The 23,356-nt window shown below is 40.7% G+C and overlaps 1 protein-coding gene across 3 annotated transcripts; it reads left to right on the top strand.

The window, feature by feature from the left end:
• The first annotated feature begins 158 nt into the window (after positions 1 to 158).
• LOC125452179 (ADP-ribose glycohydrolase OARD1-like) lies at positions 159 to 19,658 on the top strand. Of its 3 annotated transcripts, XM_059645198.1 has the most exons (7): positions 159 to 304; positions 3,277 to 3,366; positions 10,817 to 10,887; positions 11,315 to 11,468; positions 16,678 to 16,736; positions 17,369 to 17,481; positions 19,487 to 19,658. In XM_059645198.1, exons 3-7 carry the CDS (start codon positions 10,852 to 10,854, stop codon positions 19,587 to 19,589), a joined length of 465 nt encoding a protein of 154 aa, XP_059501181.1. In that variant the 5' UTR covers positions 159 to 304; positions 3,277 to 3,366; positions 10,817 to 10,851; the 3' UTR covers positions 19,590 to 19,658. The 3 variants fall into 3 exon arrangements, with proteins under 3 accessions (XP_059501181.1, XP_048386225.1, XP_059501182.1); XM_048530268.2 differs by lacking the exon at positions 3,277 to 3,366 and having other exon boundaries at positions 160 to 304; XM_059645199.1 differs by lacking the exons at positions 159 to 304; positions 3,277 to 3,366 and adding an exon at positions 4,416 to 4,581.
• The last annotated feature ends 3,698 nt before the right edge of the window (positions 19,659 to 23,356 follow it).

Consider the following 23,356-nt stretch of genomic DNA (forward strand, 5'->3'; position numbering starts at 1 on the left):
CTCGCCCGCGCCTCAACCTAACCTCATACCCACGGAATACCACCCCCTTCCAAACCCAATTGGCTACTCGCCATTGATCGGCAGCTCCGCTTCCTCATGTAAATACAGCAGCGTCCCATTTCCCATTGGTTCGTAGGCACGTCAGTCTATAGGAGGCGGTCAGCCAGTTCCGGCAAGCAGGTTCGGTTGAGGCTAAGATCGGAGGACGTTTCTGGAAGGAGCAGGGAAATAAAAGAGTGCGCGCGGGCGCAGAGGGGGAAATTCGTCGCGGACTGATATTGTTAGGAGTGCAGTGGCCATTTAGGTACGTGGGTGTGGTCAACAAATCTAATCCGTCGTTTGTCATATCGAAATTGGTGGGGTTTTTTTGTTTGCAACTTGATCTTAAAGAAAGCGTACTTTGCCGACGATTCCAGTGCTTTTGAAGTTTGAGATAAATTGAGCGACGCCATTAATGTCGAAAACGCACTCGAAATTATTTGAGAAAATGGCGCTGACAGGAAATGGGGATGTTTCTTTAATTTGCAGCCTTTGTATTGTCCAAATTGGAGATTGTAAAGTTCAGTTTTCTTTTAGCGTTTCATCTAATGGTGAAAGGGCGTACGTCCCGTAGGTAGACAACGATACCATGATTTTTTTTTCCCTGAAGATAAGTTGGCAATGATGAAATAAATAAGGAACGTTGCGCAATTAGTAACAACGTGGAATGTTTGTTTAAAAAACTTAACTATAAAATCGCTTCTGCTCAGTAAAGGCATAGCGTTGCGAATAAATTTGAAATCCCACACCTCATGGAGGACCATAAAAATGAGGGGTAGGCCATTCGGCCCTTTCACCTGTATCGCCATTAATAAAGATCATGTATAAGTGTGGCCTTAAGCCATATACTTAATCTTTGGACACGGGCCAAGCAGCATCTTAGGAGCACAAAAGCTGATGTTTCGGGCCTAGAGGCTAAGATGCTGCTTGGCATGCTGTGTTCATCCAGCACCACACTTTATTATCTCGGATTCTCTAGCATCTGCAGTTCCCATTATCTCTGCTGGGTTTTTTGGCCCACGTTCCGTTAATATCTTCTGCTTAACCAAAAAAAAATACACGTAAAACTGGGGTCACTGGATCCCACACGTTGGGTGTTTTTAACCTTCACATGCTGTCGGACCTGTTGAGCTTTTCCAGCAACTTTTGGTTTTGTTGCTGATTTACAGCATCCACAGATCTTTTGGTTTCTACTTTTGATTAAGATCCACTTCCCTATTTCAGAAGAGTTACAAACATTCTCCATCCTTTTGAGTGTAGAAATGTTTCCCAGTATCTTTATCGAAATGGCTGTCCCTCATTCTTGTATTATGCTCCATAGCTCTCGAATTTAGAAAATATATATATATTTATATTTATAAAATTCTCCATTGAGGGCACTGACCTTTCTGCTGGTTGAAGATTTATTAGAGAGGGAAATTGCAACCTTAGTGAAATCCTGTACAGCTGCTGTACTGTTTGACCAGAATTATTCAAGGTCTGAATATTAAAGCATATTTGCCTTGACCCTTACCCAGACATTTCTCTAAAGTGAGAAATATTACTTACTATTCTTTTGATTCAAAGGTGTGTAAGTCACCACTGGCTTTTGATTCTCATCTACCATTTTCTGATCATTTCTTTACCAGAATATTCATATAGTTCAGTTTTTGATTCTTATTTTTGACCAACAAACTAAACTAAACTGAACTGAACAGCCCCCATATAACAGGTTACAAGAGTGGGTTGGAGGCTAGAAATCATGTACTGCACCTCCTGACTTTTCAGAGCCTGTCCACCATTTACAAGTGTGATCAGAGATGATGGGAACTGCAGATGCTGGAGAATCCGAGATAACAAAGTGTGAAGCGGGATGAACGCAGCAGGCCATGCAGTGTCTCAGGAGCACAAAAGCTGACATTTTGGGCCTAGACCCTTGGCCTGCTGTGTTCATCCAGCTTCCCACCATTTACAAGTCACAAATATGATAGCATACTCTCCATTTTGCTGGATCTAATAAGATTAAAGAATCTTAATCTCCCAGGGTAAAGCAGCCCACTTGATTGGTACCACATCAAGCATTTCAATCCTACCACCACCAAAACACACTCAAGTAGCACTGTGTACCATCCTGAAGATGCACAGCAGAAATTCAGCCAGATAGCACCTTCAAAACCTATATCATTTCTTGTCAAAGGACAAGGGCAGTTGATACATGTTAGCGCCACCCTCTACAAATTCATCCCTAATGCTACTGGCCATTCGGTCTTAAAAATATATTGCCTTTCTGTTAATTTCACTGTATTAAAATCCTGGAATGCCCTCCTTTAATGGCATAGCTTACCCCAAAAATGCATTTCTGAAGAAGGGTCTAGGCTTGAAACGTCAGCCTTCCTGCTCCTGTGATGCTGCTTGGCCTGCTGTGTTCACCCAGTTCTACGCCTTGTTATCTCAGATTCTCCAGCATCCACAGTTCCTACTATCTCTACATCGTTGGACTTGAGTATTTTGACACTACAATTGCTTGATCTTTCTAATCTGTTTTGATGCTTTCTGCAGTCCTGAGACTCCGGCTTATTACCCATGTTTGATGTCCTATTGTCTTTATTTTCTTTGGTTTTAATAAGTAATAACACTCAACATTGTTTTGGTCTCAAACTTTAAATTGTCTATTTTTGGTTAACTTAAATTTTTAATTGAAAAATGATGATCAAGTGCTTTGTTTGAAAATCTTATGACTAAGAGGAGTTTAAAATCAGCCAATTTCACCCTCATCTGCTTGTAACATTTTCACTTGGCCAACATGCTTCCTTGATGTGAAAGGTGATATTCTCCCCTTCCTATAGAATTCATCTCTTTTCATGTTTGGACAAGAATGCAGTGAGATCAGGAGCTCAGTGACTCTGCTGGATGACCTGATGCTTCACAAACAGTTTACTGCTGAACAAATGCCACTTGCTAGAACTGTTGACCTCCCCTTCCATTACTTTGATCACAAGTAGATTATAAGGACATAGCAATCTGACCTGCTTTTTGTGGACAAGGTCTACTTGAGCTGTGCAGGTGCCATTCCAGTTGGTATACTGGAATAATTTGGCAAGAAACGTAGCTAGTTCTGGATCATGCTTTCAGTGCCATGCTAGAATGCTGTCCAGACTGCAGGGTTGAAAAGGATGAGTTTGCCATTATCATTTTGATGTTGTCAGCCAGGCTAACTTCATGTCTTTTCATGCCCTCCCACCTCATGTGAATCATAAGGTTTGACAATAGACAGCTTTAACATGTGAGGATGTGTTGGAGCTATCATTTGGCTAACGAGACCCCTACTGCTTCCGACGTCTTTGCAAGGTATGTTCTTTTGAGAAAGTGTTATAGCGTTGCCAGATAATGTTGTAGAACATGATACAGGCATTATTGTACCTAGTGGTATTGTCGCTGGACTGTTAATCCAGAGACCCAAGCAATGTTCTGCGGACCTGGATTTGAAATCAGTAAAAATCTGGAATAAGGAATCTTGTAATGTGCCTGAATACATTGTAAATTGTCAGGGGGACAAAAAACCCATCTGGTTCACTGCCCTTTTAGGGAAGGAAACGGCTATCCTTACTTGGTCTGGTCTACATATGTCTCCAGACCTACAGCAATGCACTTGACTCTTAATGCCTTCTGGACAGTTAGGCTGGTTGACACTCATATTTGAAAATATAATTGCATGTTTGAGATGGAGTATTTGACAGCTGTGGTCATAATTAGGCACTTAAGAAGGAAAAGATGAAATAGATGAAGGACACGTCCCAGTGAATTCATGGTATCTGCAGCCTAACACCTCAATCTGCTTGAAAAACAGGCACATGGAGGAAGCTGAAGCAGAGACTCAGCTATTTCCTTCCATTTGTCCAATCAGGGATTGCAGGCTATCCTTACTTGGTCATACAAATACATATACTGCTCATGTCTTATGTGTGAGCTGCCACTATATGTCGCTGCTTAGTTTGTAAAAAAAAAATTATAAGTGCTTAACTCTTGAGTAATATCTGATCCCTGAAGGAAATATTTTAAGTAATGTTGGAATTGAGATATCTAAGCCATAATTTTGAGGAGGGGTTTGAAATGAGTGAAACCAGGCGTGCAAGGGCATTTCACTGGGAACAGTTGGTGAACCGCCTAACCAGGAAAGCGTCACACATCTGGGCTGAAAGGCATTCAAAAGGGATTGTAATTGCACACTTCGAATGTTCAAAAACACCAGCTGCAGTTTGCAGTGAAATAAAAATAACAAATTGAATGTACAAATAAATTGGCAGGAGAGGCACTCATGCCAGATCAGCTGTGCCAGGGATATGAAGCACTTGACAGACATTCTTTACTGAGAAGAAGCTACAGCAAGTACTAAAACAGAATCGATAATGCCTTCCAAACTTGTGACTTCTACCACCTACAAGGACAAGATCAATAGAGATATAGAAACACCACCAGCCACATGTCCTCCTCCAAGGCATACACTATCCTGGCTTGGAATGATATTGCCACTTCTCTGCCCCAGAGTAGCAGTAGCAATACAAGGTAATTATCACACTGATTCTATTTTAGCTATAAAATGCCTCAAGTCTAATCAGTCTTGTGATTCTCCATCATAGATTTAACAAACATGGCTTGAGTTTGTCTGTGGTAGTTCATTCCTTAATTCCTCAAAATTAGTAGTAAATTTTGAGAACCTGGCATTATCATCAACAGCGTCGTATTTCATTTGTTGCAGCTGAGCGCACTGATTCACGGATGCATTAACCAGTTTTAGATCATGTGTATGATGTTCACTTCGTTTTCATTCTGACCTTTTTTATCCTGCAAAGCCAGGAAATGTAGAGCCTGTTTCAGTTGAAGAATATAGGCATTGGATGATTATTTAGATAAAATGGTGTGTAGGGATAAAGGCAGAAAAAGCTATTGTAAAGGATTTGTACTACGTAATAGAACTGGTCCAGGTATGGTGTGCCAAATGGCCACCTTTGGAACTGACAGTTTTTTGTCAAGTTAAAGAGATAGAACATAGGGAATTAAACTTTCTTTTCACTTGGTTACCTGTGACTCCAAAAGTGGGTGTAGTTAATTTTTTTTACCCTATTCGCCTATTTGTAAATGGTGCATCTCAGACTAAATGTCTGCATATCAACAAAACTTGATGCAGGTTCCAGTTTTGAAATTGGCAAAAATGTGGCTCCTGGAATTTGTATAAACAATCCTTAACATTTTGAGATGGAAAGAATTGATGTTGTCTTATGAATGTTTATTGTTTCAGCTACTGTTAGAACTTTTAACTACAGTTAAAATGTGAGCAGAATTTTTGGAATGGATTGGCTTCCAGCCTGTTCTGTGAGATGAAAGTTTTTGATTAAAAAGATAGCTACAGAACATTGAGCAAGCTGCGAAGAAGGCAATAGCAGAAGCCAATTGTAATAACATGGAGTTAACACACTGTGGCAGAAGTGTGTAGTCTACTGTGTGCCCTCTTGCGTGCATTAAAGGACCAAAATTTAAATTTTTGTCTTGCCCTGCTTTTCTAGGCAGAGAGTAGCTAGGAGGTGCAGGATATAAATAGTTGTTCCAGTGATCTGATAAAGCTTCCCTCTTCAAATGTTGTAAAGTGCAAAGACCTGTGAAAATTCAAAGAACCTAGCAATACACAAATGAAGTCCTGAATGCAGCAATCAAGAAATGTAGAGTACAAATTTTTTACAAAACCTAGAAGCTCATGGGGAGGAAGTAGGAAATGCAGACTTCCGAACTTCCCCCATGGCCAGTTTCTGAACACTGTGTCAATAGAAACTAGCAGTTCTGTCTGAGTGTCAGTGTGCAAGAAGAATGTTATTCATAATCTACTGAAAAAAGGATCCTTCTGCAATTAACTTTTTTCTCAACTATTTTGGAGGTCATGCTGAGATAGAAACTTATAAGCTTGCATATGTATAATGCCTTTCACCATGTCAGGATATCTGAAAGTGGTTTGAAACCGCACATTAAGACATAATCACTGTTACGTACAGAAAAGGCTGTTTGGTGTCTTGGCTTCAGGTAATTCCTCAGTCCCATCACTCTACTCGCTTGTATCTTCAATGCCATACTGGTTTCCAAGGTGGTTGTTATGGTTTTATTTCACACAAATGGGAAATTGTTCCCACACTCTGAGGAAAGAGCTCATTGTGCTCCTTTATTCTTAAAAAAAAATTGATATTTTATATGCTCTGTCTTTGTGTCTTTTGTTTTCTGAGGAAGGAGTATTCATTGCTTTCCTAAAAAAAAGAGGCTGTCCTGTGCGGTGGTGAGAACCTGACAGCTGACTTTTCCATTTAATATTGCTCATTTGAGGGATGGCTAAAACTCTGGCTTCTGCAGCTGTCCACCAGGCTTCAGATGTTTTTGTAGTGCTCCCTGCCCTTTGTGATATGGCTTACTATCACTAAGACTTCCTCTAATCAGCTCCCAGACAACTGCCAAGTTTTTCTGTACTATTACTCTCCACTGATGGGTATGAATGCTTTAGCATCAACCAGCAGTAAAAACAAAATGGAACATAATTTAGTTGATGAAATATTTGTGCTGCAAATATATATTGCTAGCTAAACACTACTGATTTGTGGATAACAAGGTGTAGAGCTGGATGAACACAGCAGGCCGAGCTGGAAGGCTGACGTTTCAGGCCTAGATCCTTCTTCAGAAAACACTCACTATTAACTCTATCTATACACCTCATGATTTTATAAACTTTTGTAATGTCACCTCTCAACATCCTATGCTCCAACGGGAAAAGTCCCAGCTTACCCAGCCTTTCTTTATAAACTCAAACCTTCCATACTTGGCAACATCCTAATAAATCACTTCTGAACCCCCTCCAGATTAATAATATCCTTCCTATTACTGGGTAGCCAGATCTGGACACTGTACATAATTTAAGGTTTTCAGCAAGAGGTTTTGGAGGTAGGGGGTAATGAGGGTTGAGAGGGAATTGAGTAATATTGGAGTGCATGCCAATGTGGAATTTGAAGCACAGCAGCTGCGCCTTATTGAATGGTGCCAGAGGCTTTCTACTCCTATTTTCTATGTCTCAGTTGCTGCTATGTTTTCCTTTCTCCAAAGTTAGAGTTAGTTCAAGCAGCTAGAACTCCCCCACCCCAGCAATAGAAGAGCTAAGTAAAACAGTTCATTTTCATTGGCGAAGTGAAAGTGATGCAATAATGGAGAACATTTTAAATCTTCCAAGTTTTAAATAAAGTTCCAGCAGATTTGGAGTTAGGATCCCTGCTCTTGATAAAATGACTAGACCCTTTTTTAAACGTAGTAGTCAACTTTGAAGTTACGTCCTCCATGTTTACAATACTTCCAAGCTTTACAATGAGGAGATTCATGTAGAACTTCTCAAAAAGGACATAAGTTGGAATCAGCAAATAAATTGTGAAATTTAACGAACAGAAATGGGGTTCCTTTTGTTAGGAAAGAATACAGACAGACAGTATAAAATGAAGGATACAGTTCTGAAAACGGTGCAGGAGCAGGGAGATCTTTTGTGCAAAAGTCAATGAAGGTGACATCACATTGAGAGTGCTTGATGTGTCATAGGAATTATTAGTAGGGACTAACACAACAATAATACAAACATGAGTGTTTTAAATTTTGTACAGAACACTGATCGGCATCAACTGAGTATTGCACTCAGCTCTTTGGCTCTTAGGCAAAACATGACAGCACTAGGAAGGGTGATTCCAGAGCTGAACTTTAGTTTAACAGACTGGAGAAGTAAGACTTGTTTTCCTTCAACGAAATCTGGTAACTATTCAAATTCATGGGGAAATCTGGACAGAGTAAATGAGAAATTGTTGATACTAATTCAGTTTCTCCTTTGCACTCAAGCTCTGGACAATATAGAGGACTAGACTTGCATAGCTTTCCCTTTTCAGCTGTTATTTTTGTAACAAAGTCATTCATTTTCTATAGCCTTAATCATTATGTTTGACTGATTATCCTTCATCTTGATGAGTTAGGAACGGGCTTGTTTGTACTTCCAGGAATTTCATTGTCTCTGTCCCAAGGAGATGTTATTTGGCTACACAATGGTGCAAAATTGCTTCCTGTTGACTAAAAGACCTATATTGTAGGTAACTAATACAAATTAATGTGGGAAATTTTTAAGCAAGTATTAAAGAAGGCAGAACTAAACTTCTAACACTGGAAATGAGTTTGTGGGCTGTGTATTTAGAACTCAAAATTCATGTACAATCTATATAGCAATTTGCAGTAAAATATTTTCAGTTTGTACGTACAGCACTGCATATTCTGATGACTATGTTGCTAGTAAGAGTGCATTTGATCATATGTAAGCTTATTTTAAAGGTGAGGCAGCCTACAAAAGCCATCTAAAATGCATTTTGCCATTACTACAGGGGGAAAATATTGTATGTCAGTATCAAATTTTCAAATCACAACTAACAATTGAGGCACAAACAAAAGGTGGAGCAATTTGGATGATTTTAAAAGACTGCAAACTTTTGTGTATCCTGCGAAGGGAATTTGGAGTGGACGTTGGGTGAGGCTGGACAGAAAGATTGAGTTTCAAAGTGACAGCCAGAACCAAAATGGTGTCGCAAGCTAAAATTGTGACGTTGCTACTTCAAAGCTTCTAACACTGCCCCTGGTCAAGCATTGGCAGTTCAGAGTTTTCCTTCATTGTGGATGTTCTCCTGCTATAGGCACAAGGTATTATTTGTCGGGACACATAAGTAGCACAGCTGACTTTTTTTTCATTGCTTATGTAACTGTATGCTGTATCTACAACTGCACTTTTTAAAATCCTGCCACACAACATACCCGTCCTTGGCCACGTCCTATGTTGCAATACTGTCTCTTTGTCACTGCTTTCATTTCCTCAGCGGCCAGCATAGCCCAATGTCTTAACATTGTTCAGGGCGCTACCATCACATTGGGAAATCATCTGTTTCATCATGGCCTGGACCGTGAATGGGCTGCACGTAAATCTTGGCCTTGGGTGGCCAAATGGAGTAATCAGCCATGGTCACAGAAGATGTCTGTGTCTGCCAATAACCATCCTTGTAAGACATTGTCTCTCTAAAATGGCCTGACAATTTGTGTTCTCAAGAATATAGGTCTAATCGCAGCTCTTGAGGAACCTGTGCAGAGTTCTAGGATCTGGTACCAATAATCATGAATGACCTGCACATTAATGGAATGGAACTGTTTTTTTTCTGTTAACTCCAGCTGAATTACGATTATGGCCCCCTCAATGCCATGAATGTACAGTTCATCTTCCCTGCATATGAAGGCTGCCAGCAAAAGCCTACTGCCTGGGCTGCAGAACTGAGCACAGCACAGGGAAAACAAGATGAAGCTTTTGCCAGTCCCTGGACTGAGATTGGACAAAGCCCTGGAATTAGTGTGCCTGGACTTAACTTCTGATGGAGGCTGCACCTTCCTCTGTACTCCCCTTTAAATTAAGATATGGACCTTTGGTTGAAGCATGTGCAGTATGCTTGCTGTATAGGCTGCTTTTTTGTACTATGTCAATCATACATGCTTGACTGACAGCCATATAAAGTTGCCTGGCCTTGACTGAGTGATGTAACATTGTAAAACAGAAGCAGTAGGCTATTCAGCTCTAGCCGTCTGGGCAATGCTGGGGTGCTGTGAGCATCTAAAATAAAGACAAAGTTAAGTGGTCACAAAGGGAATGAGGATCCCTGAGATACGTACACCCTTTCCCTAGCAGCAGCATTCCAATAGACGACGCTGCTATGCTTCAAAGTGTAATATGGAAGTGCAGACATATATTGTAAGTGGACTTGAGATGTGTTGTGATGCTGTGGTGCAATAGAATGCCAATGTATGTAGCTTGGATTGCGTGCAGTCACTGTCCATACTTTGTGCAAAGATGTGCAGTTTAGATGAATTGTCCATGCTAAATTGCCCCGTCGTGCCCAGGGGTACGTAGGCTAGGTGGATTATCCATGGTTAATACAGGGCTGGAGGGATAGAATGGGGCAGTGGGTTGGTGGGATGCTGTTTTGAGGATAGGTGCAGACTCAATGGACCAAATGGCCTCTATGTGCCAAAAATGGAGGCTAGAGGAGCAAGTGTCAAGTTAGAGTCATTAGGTATGCTCCTCCATTTTTATGTCAGAAATTATTGTCTCTATCCAGTAGTTGAGAGAATGAGAATCTTCAAATGTATAGAATTAGGTAACAATGAGATGTTACTGTATGCTAATACACACAAATCGGCATCTTAGGCTCACTGCTCAGAATCTTGCTTCGCTGTTTAATACTGAGTTGGAAAATGGGACAATTCACTCTTGCTGTTGTGAAGCTCCTTCCTGGTGATTTCAAACAACATACCAATTTTCTCACTGTTATCCATGTTGTATTTCAGAGTTGAGATGTTACATTACAGAGAAGTAACACCCTTGACAAACACAGGCCTATTTGTGTCAGAGATAATGGGAACTGCAGATGCTGGAGAATCCAAGATAATAAAGTGTGGAGCTGGATGAACACAGCAAGCCAAGCAACATCTCAGGAGCGCAATCCTGAGATGCTGCTTGACCTGCTGTGTTCATCCAGCTTCACACTTTATTATCTTATACAGGCCTATTTGTTACTTCTGTAATGTAGGTCTTGAGCTGAAGTTTTTGGCGTGACACTCTAATCAATGTCATTCTGAATCGTGAGCTTGCTAATAATCATCCACGACTGAATTAAGATTACAATTTTTAAACAATTATATTTCTGTTTTGAAGGAAGGACAAACTAAATTGGGGAATAAAGTAGAAAAATGACTAGTTCTTCAGAGAAGCCACAAGAGGGCAATGTAAGTGTTGGTCACTGATTATTTGGCTCTTTTATCCTTTGTTTAATAGTGTTTTGAATTAATACACAAATGGTTTTGGAAACTTTGTCTAAACATCAAGTTATCAGCTTATATTAATAAGCATTGTGCTCAGTTAACAGCAATTCTGTAGTACCTTGCTTAAGTGGCCACAAAAAAAGGCTTCCAGTTCCATTATTAATAAAGTGTGATTAAAAAGAACGAGTATAAGTGAATAAGATCCATGATGTGAATGGCCTTTTATCGTTTTTCCAATTTCTTGTTGTCTTTGTCTTTGCCCTTCTCCCCAAAAAAAAACTGCATGGATGCTTTGAACTGAAAAATACTCAACTATCAAAAAGATTTGTGAAAATAGCACACCTTTCAAGTATGTTTAATATCTAATGATTCCTTTTAACTGACTATGCAGAACTTTGAGATTCGTTACCTGAAAGGTGATCTGTTCTCATGCCCAGAGAAGGATGCACTGGCGCATTGTATCAGCGAAGATTGTGAAATGGAGGCAGGCATAGCAGTCTTGTTCAAGAAGAAATTTGGATGTGTTGAGGAGCTGCAGAATCAGAGTAAGACAGTAAAGTTTCAGAAGTCATTTTAATGAATGAAAATTTTTTTAAATCCACCCAGTGTCTTGCTATTTGAGAAACAAATCAAGCAGCCATTTCCTTCAGAAGCAGCAAGGTGTTTCAATCTTCGTCTGACCCATGTTGCTGTTTATTCATCAGTTTTTGATATCAATTTTTTGTTGACCTTTTTTATTTGTTTAATCCTTTTTCAGGCCCTTAAATAATCATGCCTTAAAGGCTTACATCGTTCCTGCTTCAAGCTTTAACTCTGGTAATAAGCAGTTGAACTTGGTTTCTTCAAGACCCCAATTTTCATTCCTGGGTCTTTGCACAAAGACTAGAGAAATCCCAGCTTCACAAACATAACTTTTGAAAAGTGCTGGGGTGGGGGAAGCTATTGATTTGGTTTGGGAGCTGTGCCAAGTAACCCAAGAAAAGCTAAGGGGCTGTAAGAACAACACTACTTCATTTTTCTGCTTGGGGACCTTGCAGCCTTCCAGACTAAATATTGAGTTCAATAATTTTCAGGGCCCAACTCCTATCTCACTCATGGTCATTCAATAAAATCTAGCTGAATGCATTCAAATGGTCCACCTGGCAAGTGTGTTTTTCCTGGTGAGCATCTCACCCCTGACCAACGTCGCTGTGCTGGCGTGTTAGACATGATGCTATACAAGACTGGGCTGGTTCCAAGTACGGAGCATAATACCACTCATTCCCTCCTTCCCTAGGTGGGTTTCAGAATGCAGACAGTCAGCAAGCTTTGGTAACAAAGCATCAGGTATACACTGAGATAATAGGAACTGCAGATGCTGGAGAATCCGAGATAACAAAGTGTAGAGCTGGATGAACACAGCAGGCCAAGCAGCATCTTTAGGAGCAGAAAAGCTGATGTTTCGGGCCTAGACCCTTCATCAGCCTCCCCACCCACACTCACCTCTACTGCCTCTATCCCCGCCCCTTTAACTTGTCTGTCTCCTCTCCACCTGTCTGTCTCCTCTCCACCTGTCTGTCTCCTCTCCACCTGTCTGTCTCCTCTCCACCTATCTTCGATCTGCCTCCCCCCTCTCTCCCTATTTATTTCAGAACCCACTCTGCCTCCCCCATTTCTCATGAAGGGTCTAGGCCCAAAACGTCAGCTTTTGTGCTCTTAAGCTGCTGCTGAACCTGCTGTGTTCATCCAGCTCCACACTCTGTTATCTCGGATTCTCCAGCATCTTCTGTTCCTATTATCTCTGTGCAAAGCCTGTCTTACCATCCTGTTATCACATAGATAACGGGAACTGCAGATGCTGGAGAATTCCAAGATAATAAAATGTGAGGCTGGATGAACACAGCAGGCCAAGCAGCATCTCAGGAGCACAAAAGCTGACGTTTCGGGCCTGGACCCCTCTGATGGGTCCAGGCCTGAAACGTCAGCTTTTGTGCTCCTGAGATGCTGCTTGCCCTGCTGTGTTCATCCAGCCTCACATTTTATTATCCTGTTATCACATAGCCTGCCATTAGAAACCACCTGTTGTCAGTCACTAACAATCTCCATTAACAACTACTCACCCTTGCAGCCAGACTGTTATCAATTCCTTTGTTTGTCCAACTGTTCTTCTTTGTTTGGGCTCTATCCTGGCGTTTACTCTCTACCCCACCCCCTCCCTATTTTCTGCATATAAACTGACATTTTCCCAGCCACCAACAATTTTTGAGCAAGAGCCACCAGACCTGAAATGTTAACGCTGATTTTTTTTTTTCCTCTCTCTTCACAGATGCTGCCAGACCTGCTGAGCTTTTCCAGCAACTTCTGTTTTTGTAGTCGAAACCTAATTACCTTGAGTCTGTTTCCTGGCACAACTCCACTCTATTCTTGCAGTTTCTCCATTTCTATCACATCTTTTCAAAAACTTTTCATTCGTGAGAGAAGGATGTTGCTGGTAAGGTCAGAATTTATTGGCCATTCCTTATTGCCTATGATTCGACTAGCTGCTTGAGGGATCAGATTAGAATCAACCACATTGCTGTGGGTTTGGAGTTGCACAATGGTCACACCAGGTAAATATCACAGAACATTACGAATTGGCCACGTATGGCTCTGTTCCAATTATGCTACCTTCCACGATGACCCTTCCACATGTCTGTCTTTTTCCTCAATCAATGTGGAATTAGCCTTTTTTCTTTTCTAGTATTTTCACCATAGTTGTGAGTCCATTGCCGTCATTTTAGGATTGAGAATTGGATCCTTATTTCCAAATCCCTTGTGCTAGACCATGTGCTTGTGCTCATTCTTTCACCACTTTCAATTCTAGACCATAGCATTATGATTCAGTTCATCCTGAAATATTGGAAATGTGATTAGTGTCTTTCAAAATCACAAAAGAATTGCTTGTTTGGATGGAGGGAAGTTGCTTTGCTCAGAAGCTGAAAAATGATGTTGAGGTCAAAGAATATAGAATGTTAGAAACAAAAAAAAAGTGCTGTGATTGCAAAGCAGATCATTTCAGCAGCTGTTAGGAAGAAAGACATTCTGCTGACATTTTGGGCCTAGACCCTTCAACAGAAAAGGGCGATGGGGAGAGGGTTCTAAAATAAATAGGGAGGCGGGGGGGGGTGCCGGATTGAAGATAGACAGAGGAGAAGATAGGTGGAGAGGAGAGCATAGGTAGGGAGAGGATAGGTCAGTCCGGGGAGGACGGACAGGTCAAGGGGGCGGGATGAGGCTAGTAGGTAGGAAATGGAGGTGTGGCAGGAGGGGATAGGTGAGAGGAAGAACAGGTTAGGCAGGTGGGGACAAGCTGGGCTGGTTTTGGGATGCAGTGGGCAGAGGGGAGATTTTGAAGCTTGTGAAATCCACGTTGATACCATTGGGCCGCAAGGTTCCCAAGCGGAGTATGTGTTGCTGTTCCTGCAACCTTCAGGTGGCATTGTGGCTATGTAGGAGCTGCCACATCAAGCAGATGTTGGCCTGCACATCTGCCAACGTGGTATACTGTATCTGCTGTTCCCATTGCGGCTCCCTCCACATTGGCGAAACCAAGTGGAGGCTTGGGGACCGCTTTGCAGAACACCTCCACTCGGTTCGCAGTAAACAACTGCACCTCCCAGTCGCAAACCATTTCAACTGCCCCTCCTCCTCTTCCCCCCTCCCCCAACAATTCCTTAGATGACATGTCCATCCTGGGCCTCCTGCAGTGCCACAATGATGCCACCAGAAGGTTGCAGGGACAGCAACTCATATTCCGCTTGGGAACCCTGCAGCCCAATGGTATCAATGTGGATTTTGCAAGCTTCAAAATGTCCCCTTCCTCCCACCTCAAGCCGCACCTCCATTTCCTACCTATTAACCTCATTCCGCCCCCTTGACCTGTCCGTCCTCCCAAGACTGATCTATCCCTCCCTACCTCCCCACGCGTACTCTCCACCTATCTTCTCTATCCATCTTTGGTCTGCACCCCCCCCCCCATTCATTTCAGAACCCTCTCCCCATCCCCCTTTTCTGAAGGGTCTAGGCCCGAAACATCGGCTTTTGTGCTCCTGTGATGCTGCTTGGTCTGCTCTCTTCATCCAGCTCCACACTTTGTCGCAGATTCTCCAGCATCTGCAGTTCCCATTATCTCAAAGCCATTCTGTCTCAGTTAGGACCTTTTCACAGCATTTCTTCTGACAAACAATAGTAGGAACATGATTTTACTGTTATTACCTTAATTTGAAAGGTTTATAGCGTTATAAAGTAGAATTGCAGCTATCTTTGAAATACTCAAAAGATGTTGGGCTGATAAATTTACTGCCAGCCAAACCTTTTATAAAGGCTGGACATCAAACCAAAAAAAATTTAAAATAATATACATGAATTCTAAATGACATAAAAATCTGCAGCTCAATTAATACTTCCCTGGTTAGTAAAATACATGCAAGTAAAGTTTGAGCAAAACATGGAGAAAATAATTTTTTAAAATGCTAGCCATCTTTTACATATCAATAAATATCATTACCTAGTCAACAGGCCTGAAAAGTTTTCTTCTAACCTTAATTGAGATGGCAGTATATAAATAGATCCTTTTTTATTATTTGAAGCGCAAGTTATAATGAAGAATGACATTTGTGGTAGTTATGCTAAGAATAATTAACCTACAGGGAGGTTGAACAGCTGGCTACACAAACATACACATCAAGCTAAAGTCAACAAATCTATAGCATAGAGCTTTAGCTTTTGCAAGAATTTTACAATGTTAAAACTTACTTGGGCCCATCACCATAGCAACTCCATTGCAGTGTTGTTTTGTCCACATATGGACTTGCCAGTATTTAGTCATAATCACCCAACTGTCATATGAATTCCATGGTCATTCGAACATTTACTCCTACCACCATCGCACGATGCCCGGTGTATGCGATCCATAAGATGCACTTCAACTTACCAACGTTGGCCTTTCATAGGATGTGCTATGTCCATGGCCTCTACTGCCGAGAAGGTCATGTGGTGTAGATGCATGGGGCCATTAGCACTTGCATGTTCCCATTCAAGTCGTGCTGCTATGACTTGAAACAAAGATCACTTTTCCTTCACTGCTGGGTCACAATCCTGAAATTATCTTTCTAACAGCAATGTGGGTGTATCTACACCCCACAGACTGCAACTATTTTCTTTTAAAGTGGGGGTTCATTGCCACATTCCTGAGGGCAGTTAGGAATTGTCAATAAGTGCTGGCCAAGCCAATGATGCTCACGTCCTATAAACAATTTTTTAACAAAAAAGAAGGGCCAATTTTGCCCCCTGAGACTTGCTGGGAAAGTGTTTTTGAGACAATTTTAAAAGAAAACTGTGGTGTAAATTAACATGCACAGAAATAAATAACAGTTTTTAGTGGAAAACCTGTTTGTTTCCGCTACAGAGTAAACGCCCGTCATGCAGCTTATCTACATTACCTGACTGCATTAAATTTGTTTGTTACTGTACTGATTTCTGAGAGCACAACATAGCTATGACCTATACCATGACCCATTTGAATGTATCCAACTGATAATGTAACTAGAAGATTCCCCATGCCTACGACCGAATTGAATATGAACTTCATCATTATTAGTTTTTTGTTCTCTTTTAAAAGTGGATTTCTACTTGCTAGTGTAATGAAATGAGTTAATTCATTTTGCATTATCAACTTGTTCTGTTTCTGTCTAGTTTTATTTAACGCTACAATTTTATTTGGTTCTTTTCTTTCAGAAAAGAAGACTGGGGAGGTGGCAGTGCTGCAAAAAGATCAGCGATACATTTACTACTTGGTATTGGAACCAGTTATGTTTGTAATTGAATAATGGATTCGTTATTTATCACTTCCGTGATACTTAGATAATTTAAATGTGCCAAATAACATAGAAGATAAATTTATAGAAATTGATTATTTGATATCAAGACTTCAACAGAATTACTAAATTTAAGATGTGTTGCCTGCATGATTTTACAGGTTCTAATCGTACTCCCCAGAGCTTAACATGATTACTTTTTTTTAGAAAAGTTTGTTAACCAGAAGATAAGCTCCCTAAACTTGTAGTATTCAATCTCTATTTTAAAAATGTTGACTTGTGTGCAAAACTTAAGCCTTGGCAATAAAGCTATCAACTTCAGCTTTTCTGTCAGTAATCTTCTTGTAATATTCTGCTGTTGTGTTACCCAATGCTTTGTTTCCTGAACACCTATAGTTATTTAAGAGATGCCAATTTATTGTTGAATTATAAATGCGATTTAACAAGGTTAAAATATGTTCTGCAACCATAAATTTTTTTTTTTGAAATTCACTTAAACTTGAGGGATTGAATACATTGAAGGACAAACCTAAGAAAATTTCTCTTTTTAATATATCTTGGTCATTACTGTCTATTTTTGTCTGATTATGAATGATTTGATTCCTCTATAGATCACTAAAAAGGTGGCATCTGATAAACCAACTTATGATGATTTGCAGAGCAGCCTCAAGACCATGAAGAACCACTGCCTGAGCAATGGAGTCTTCCAATTATCAATGCCCAAGTAATTAATGATGGAAAAGTTTTAAATTTGTTGCTTTTACCAGTTTTATCACAATTGTCTATTTGGTACTCCTGGATAAATTAGATTTAAGTCAAAATATCATAGTGAACATTTCACAACTTCCAACACTTCTTTTCAGAATTGAGATTCTGGTATTCCATTCCCCACACAGTCTCATTTCATATGTTCCTTGTCCAAATGAATATATACTCCTTTTTGTCTTCCAGTGTACTAATGCCCCATCCTGATCAGATTTCTCAACAGTTTGCTTACTCTGTTTCCCCTAATTGCCTCCAGCATTCATATCTTCTCTTGCTACTTTTTATTTTCCTGTATGCAACTTTAATCCCCTGACTTGCACATTTATGCAACGCTTCGAGAAGGTGGGAAATAAGGCTTAAGATTCGTAGGAATGTAGATGGAAGTTGAATGTTTTGAAGGATGTATTAAAGATATAAAAAGGCGGTACTGTGAGGTTTTTTTTTTAATGGGATGTGAAAATGAAAACCGACATCAGTATTATCAGTTGCCATCAGGCTCAAAGTATTAACACTGTTGTTTAACGTCAGTTTATTAACCATGTGTATCTTGGAGTAAGATCATTCTCACAACCTCAAACCTGTAGACTAATCATTGCACACGTAGCAGCTATGAAGAAGGCCTCATTAACAATTTTATTGTGGTTACTGGAGCATGTTAGTGTAAGCCAAAAGGAGAGAGCACAAATATAGAAAGCTGACAATGCTCTGTCCACATTGGATTTTTTAATGCTTATAAGACACAATGAGAAATCTGCATGGATGTGAAGTAGACTCTTCACTGACTGTGGTAGTACAACCGGTGTGCAACCAACTGGCCTTCTGAAGAGTCATTTGTAATTTTGAAGTTTAAAGGCAGTGATTAAATTTAGTTTTAAAATTAAACTATTAGTTGATTTTGTTTGTGAACTCTTCACTAAAGTTCAGACAAAAGAGATGATAGAGAATTCAATAAAATGTCAACGACAGCAATAACTGGTTTTAAGTGGATTTTCATGTTAGCTGACTTGTGTTACAGTAATTAAAATATAGTGCTAATTTTTACTAGATCAGTAGAAGGCATGGCATAAGCTAAATTATTCAGTGGGTCAGGACTGATGTGCATAATTGAACAAGCCAAGTGATTCATTTAACAAGGTGTGGAGCTGGATCAACACAGCAGGCCAGGCAGCGTCAGAGGAGGAAGAATACTGAAGTTTTGGATCTGAACCCTCCAGAAATGGGGGAGGTGAAGGGGACTCTAAAATAAATAGAAGGGAGAGGTAGGTAGTTCATCCCTACCTTCGCTCACCTGTACTGCCTTCATCCTAGCCTCCTTGACCTGACCGTCTTCTCTCCACCTATCTCTACTATCCACCTTCTATCACCACCCCGCACCCCCTGTTTATTTCAGAGTCGTGTTCTCCTCCCCATTTCTGAAGAAGGACCCAGACCCAAAAGGTCAGCTTTCCAGCTCCTCTAATGCTGCCTGGGCTGCTGTGTTCATCCAGTTCCATACCTTGTTACCTCTCAGACTCCAGCATCGGCAGTCCCTATTATCTCTAGGTAATTCAGTTAGATTCATACGGACATGTTGGTGTCCATGTCACAAGAATGCAGTTGAGTGTTGATGATTATTTTTTAAATTTCTGGTAGACTTCCATTGCTGACTTTAGTTCTTCTTTTCTTTTGGACTGTGGGTAGTTTCAGGAACAGTTTGATTGCATTTGTTTTTCCTTTCTCCTCTGCTCACTGACACCTATTTGGCATGCCGTACATTACTTTATACTTTTCTTTGTCTCAGTTCATTGAGATTCCATTCTAACCTGGCCTAGTTTTCGGATCTGTTATAACCCACATGTGGATTCAGCAATTTATACATGATATACCGAGTGTCATGGATTTAGCATTCTTTTATTCTAATTGTATTTTGTAACTTAAGATATGGTTATACTTTACTGTAATAAGCAGTATTCTTTTCTCTGCAGGATCGGATGTGGGCTGGACAACCTGGAGTGGGACAAGGTTTCTGCCATAATTCAAGAGGTTTTTAAGAATACAAATATCATAATCACTGTGTACACTTTGTAAGGATACCCATTTATTATTGTGTATAGTTCAAAATAAATATCCCATAATGCAGATCTGGGTTGTTATTGACAGATGTGAATGTCGTAATGATTTTGGTTACATGTCTGAATTAGTGGTGAATGTTTGTTGCTTCTGTTAAGGTACCTTGATGCTAATTTTTATTTGTAGTGTATGCATTATCAAGCAACCTCTTCTAATAGAAAGGAAAGTTCCTGTTTTCCTCAATATGCTACCAAAATATTGTGAATCTCATTCTTAATGTGCATTCCACAATATCTTTAAATTGCTAATTTAAGTGTTTTTTTTAAATTAAAAGAAATTCAGCTCAAGTTTTGAGAATTTTTTTAACTGCAGTTTATCATGATTATAACATGAACAGCCTTGCTCATGTTATAATATGTTCTTTTTATTACTGTCTGAAGTGCAAGTTTGTTATTTGCTGCTACCATGGAATTATTGCGCTGATGATCAATATTTTGTTCTTGTTACTGTTTACTTAGAACTTTAGCGAACTGAAACAGACCATACATTCCAGCAGGTTTTGTTCCACATCTGCTTCGTTCACCTTCCTTTTATTTCATCCTATATCTTCTTGAGTTGCTTACTTCCTGATGTTCTTCTCCTTTCCCCTTTTAAATGTTTCCATGTACAGCTCCATGTCCTGTTGAATTCCACATTCTTGTCACTGCAGAAATTTCTCATTAATTCTTCACTGTAGTTTATTTTCAAGAAAAAAAAATGTTGAATGATACAGTATAGAACCCCCTTTTGAGTCTGTGTCACCAAAATGTCTTCATCCCACTTTCCCACACGAGGTCCGTAGCTGTGAATGTTATGATGCTTAAAGTGCTCATTCAAATATTTTTATTTTAAAGGTTGAGAGGTTTCCTGCCTGGATATCCTCGCAGGCAGTGCATTCCAGAACCCCTACCACCCTCTTGGTGAAAAACACTTTCTTCAGATGACCTCCCAATTTTCTGATTTCCATCTTAAAATTCTGCCCCCTTGTTATTGACCCTTTGATTAAGGGGACCAGCTGCTTTCTATTCACCCTGGCTATGTCCCTCAATCTTGTACACCTCTGTTAGATCTCTCAACATTCTCTGCTCCAAGGAAAAGAACTCCAGCTTATCAAGCCTCCGGGCAAAGCTAAAATGCTTCATCTCAGTTGACATCATGGTGAATCCTCATTGCACCCTCTCCAGTGCATTCATTGTCCTTACAATATTTTGGTGACCAGAATTGTACAAAGTGCTAAGCAGTTTCCAGAATGGCCTCTTTGCTTTTATAACCAATCCACATCCGAACAAAGTAAGTACCGCATAAACTGCCATAACAGCTGTCTTCAGTCTGTGGATGAGCATGCCAAGATTTATCTGTTCCTGAGTTTCCTTGTGTCCCGCCATTCATCGAATACACCTTAACCATTTAAATGCCATCTGTTTTGTTCTGACCAATTATTTATATCCTGCAACACTGTCTTCTTCACTGTCAGCGACTCGGCCAATCTTTGTGACGTCTGCAAATTTGCTTTTATTGTCCCCTCCATCCACCACGTTCTCATCTACATCGTTTGAGTTCTCGAACAATAAGGGATCCTGTGGTAGGCCACAGCACATCAAAGTGGACTCAGCACTAATTCCTGTGCAACACCACTGGTCACAGGCCTCTAGTCTGAAAAACAACCCTCCATCATTGCTCTGTATCTTTCTGTTACGCCAATTTTGTGTCCAGTTGCCAAGCTCACCTCAATTCCATGTGATCTAACTTTACTAAAGTCTATAATACTGTCTGACAAGGGAAGAGCAGTAATCTTGGTTGTTTCCTCTGAAGACTCAAGTTTGTGAGACCATGATTTATCTCGCACACAACCATGCTGACTCTTCCTAATCAGCCCTTCCCTCTCCACGTTTACATAAATCTTACCTTTCAGAATTACTTCCAGCAACTTATCCACCTCTGAAGTCAGATTCACAAGTGTGCAGTTCCCAGACCATTTTTTTTCATTCCTTCTGAAACAAAGGCACAATATTAGCTCATTGCTTGTTGTGGAAGATGCTGTATGAATCCAAGACCTAAATATTTCAAAAACAAGGTGATCATTGCAGCGCCGCAGACTGGAGTTAAGTGGTGACCATACAAAATGCCTGACAGCTGACTCCAAGGGAGTTGCTCAGAAAATTGAACATTTTGATAGGTGATTTCCCCCCACCCGTGGCATTTGGAACTAGTCAAAAGCCCTTAAAATAGGTGAATTCCAAGCACTCCAGCTTGTTTAAGCTTAACAGTTACCTAGGAAAAGTTAAAGGGTTAAACGTCCAAGTTAATTTCTAATTATCCCTCCAACATGATCATTACCTGACCACAGCAGAAGTGGCGTAAGCATCCTAACCCCACCAAACCTATCCCAGCATTACCAGAGTAAAAGTCATCTAAATGTGGTTTTTTTTTCCTTCAGCCTGTTCAAGGTCCAAAATTGGTTCAAGGTCCAATCCTCTTTAATTGAAGGTCAACATGTAGGAAATACATCTTTCTGCTTGCTAATTTCACCTACGTGCTAACTTTTTTGCATTTCTTGTTGACATTTGGGGCAACCTAGCTATACATACAAAAATCCCATACCTCTTAAAATATTCTGTTTTTCTATTATTACCAAACTAAATAACTATGCATTCCCCATATTTCACCTTGTGGTACACACATTTAATCTGTCTACAATATATATCTCTCTGCAGCTTCTTAATATCCTCATGGCTTATATTTCCACTCAGTTTTGTATCATCAGCAAATCCCTGTCTCCTCTTCTAAGCCTTGAAGTTATAAATAACTGAGGCCCCAGTAATGATCCTTGAGGCATTGCACTTCTAACAGCCTGCCAACTGAAAAATGACCATTTATCCATGATTCCTGAGATCGTAGGAACAGCAGATGCTGGAGAATCTGAGATAACAGGGTGCAGAGTTGGATGAATACAGCAGGCCAAGCAGCATCAGAGGAACAGGAAGGCCAGTGTTTCGGGCCTAGACCCTCCTTCAGAAAAATGAAGAAGGGTCTAGGCCCGAAACGTCGGCCTTGCTGCTTGGCCTGCTGTGTTCATCCAGCTCTGCACCTTGTTATCCATGGTTCCTGCCTGTTTAGCCAATCCCCTGTTCATGTCAATGTATACCCCAACTCATGAGTTTATCTGCTGTCTTAAATTTGTGTGGCATGTTTATAAAATGCCATATGCTATATTTCCTCTATAACAAAGCGTGGGGCTGGATGAACACAGCAGGCCAAGCAGCATCTTAGGAGCACAAAAGCTGACATTTCAGGCCTAGACCTTCATTGGAAAAGGGGGATGGGGAGAGGATTCTGAAATAAATAGGGAGAGAGGGGGAGGCGAACTGAACGTGGATAGAGGAGAAGATAAGTGGAGAAGAGAGTATGCGTAGGGCGGTAGGGAGGGGATAGGTCAGTCCGGGGAGGACGGACAGGTCAAGGGGGCGGGATGAGGTTAGTAGGTAGGAAATGGAGGTGCGGCTTGAAGTGGAAGGAGGTGATAGGTGAGAGGAAGAACAGATTAGGCAAACTGGGGCGAGCTGGGCTGGTTTTAGGATGCAGTTGGGGGAGGGGAGATTTTGAAGCTGGTGAAATCCACATCGATACCATAAGGCTGCAGGGCTCCCAAGCGGAATATGAGTTGCTGTTCCTGCAACCTACGGGTTGCATCGTTATGGCACTGCAGGAGGCCAAGGATGGACAGGTCGTCTAAGGAATGGGCAGGG

The sequence above is a fragment of the Stegostoma tigrinum genome, chromosome 4 (genome assembly GCF_030684315.1).
Source record: "Stegostoma tigrinum isolate sSteTig4 chromosome 4, sSteTig4.hap1, whole genome shotgun sequence".
NCBI classification, from domain to species: Eukaryota; Metazoa; Chordata; class Chondrichthyes; order Orectolobiformes; family Stegostomatidae; genus Stegostoma; species Stegostoma tigrinum.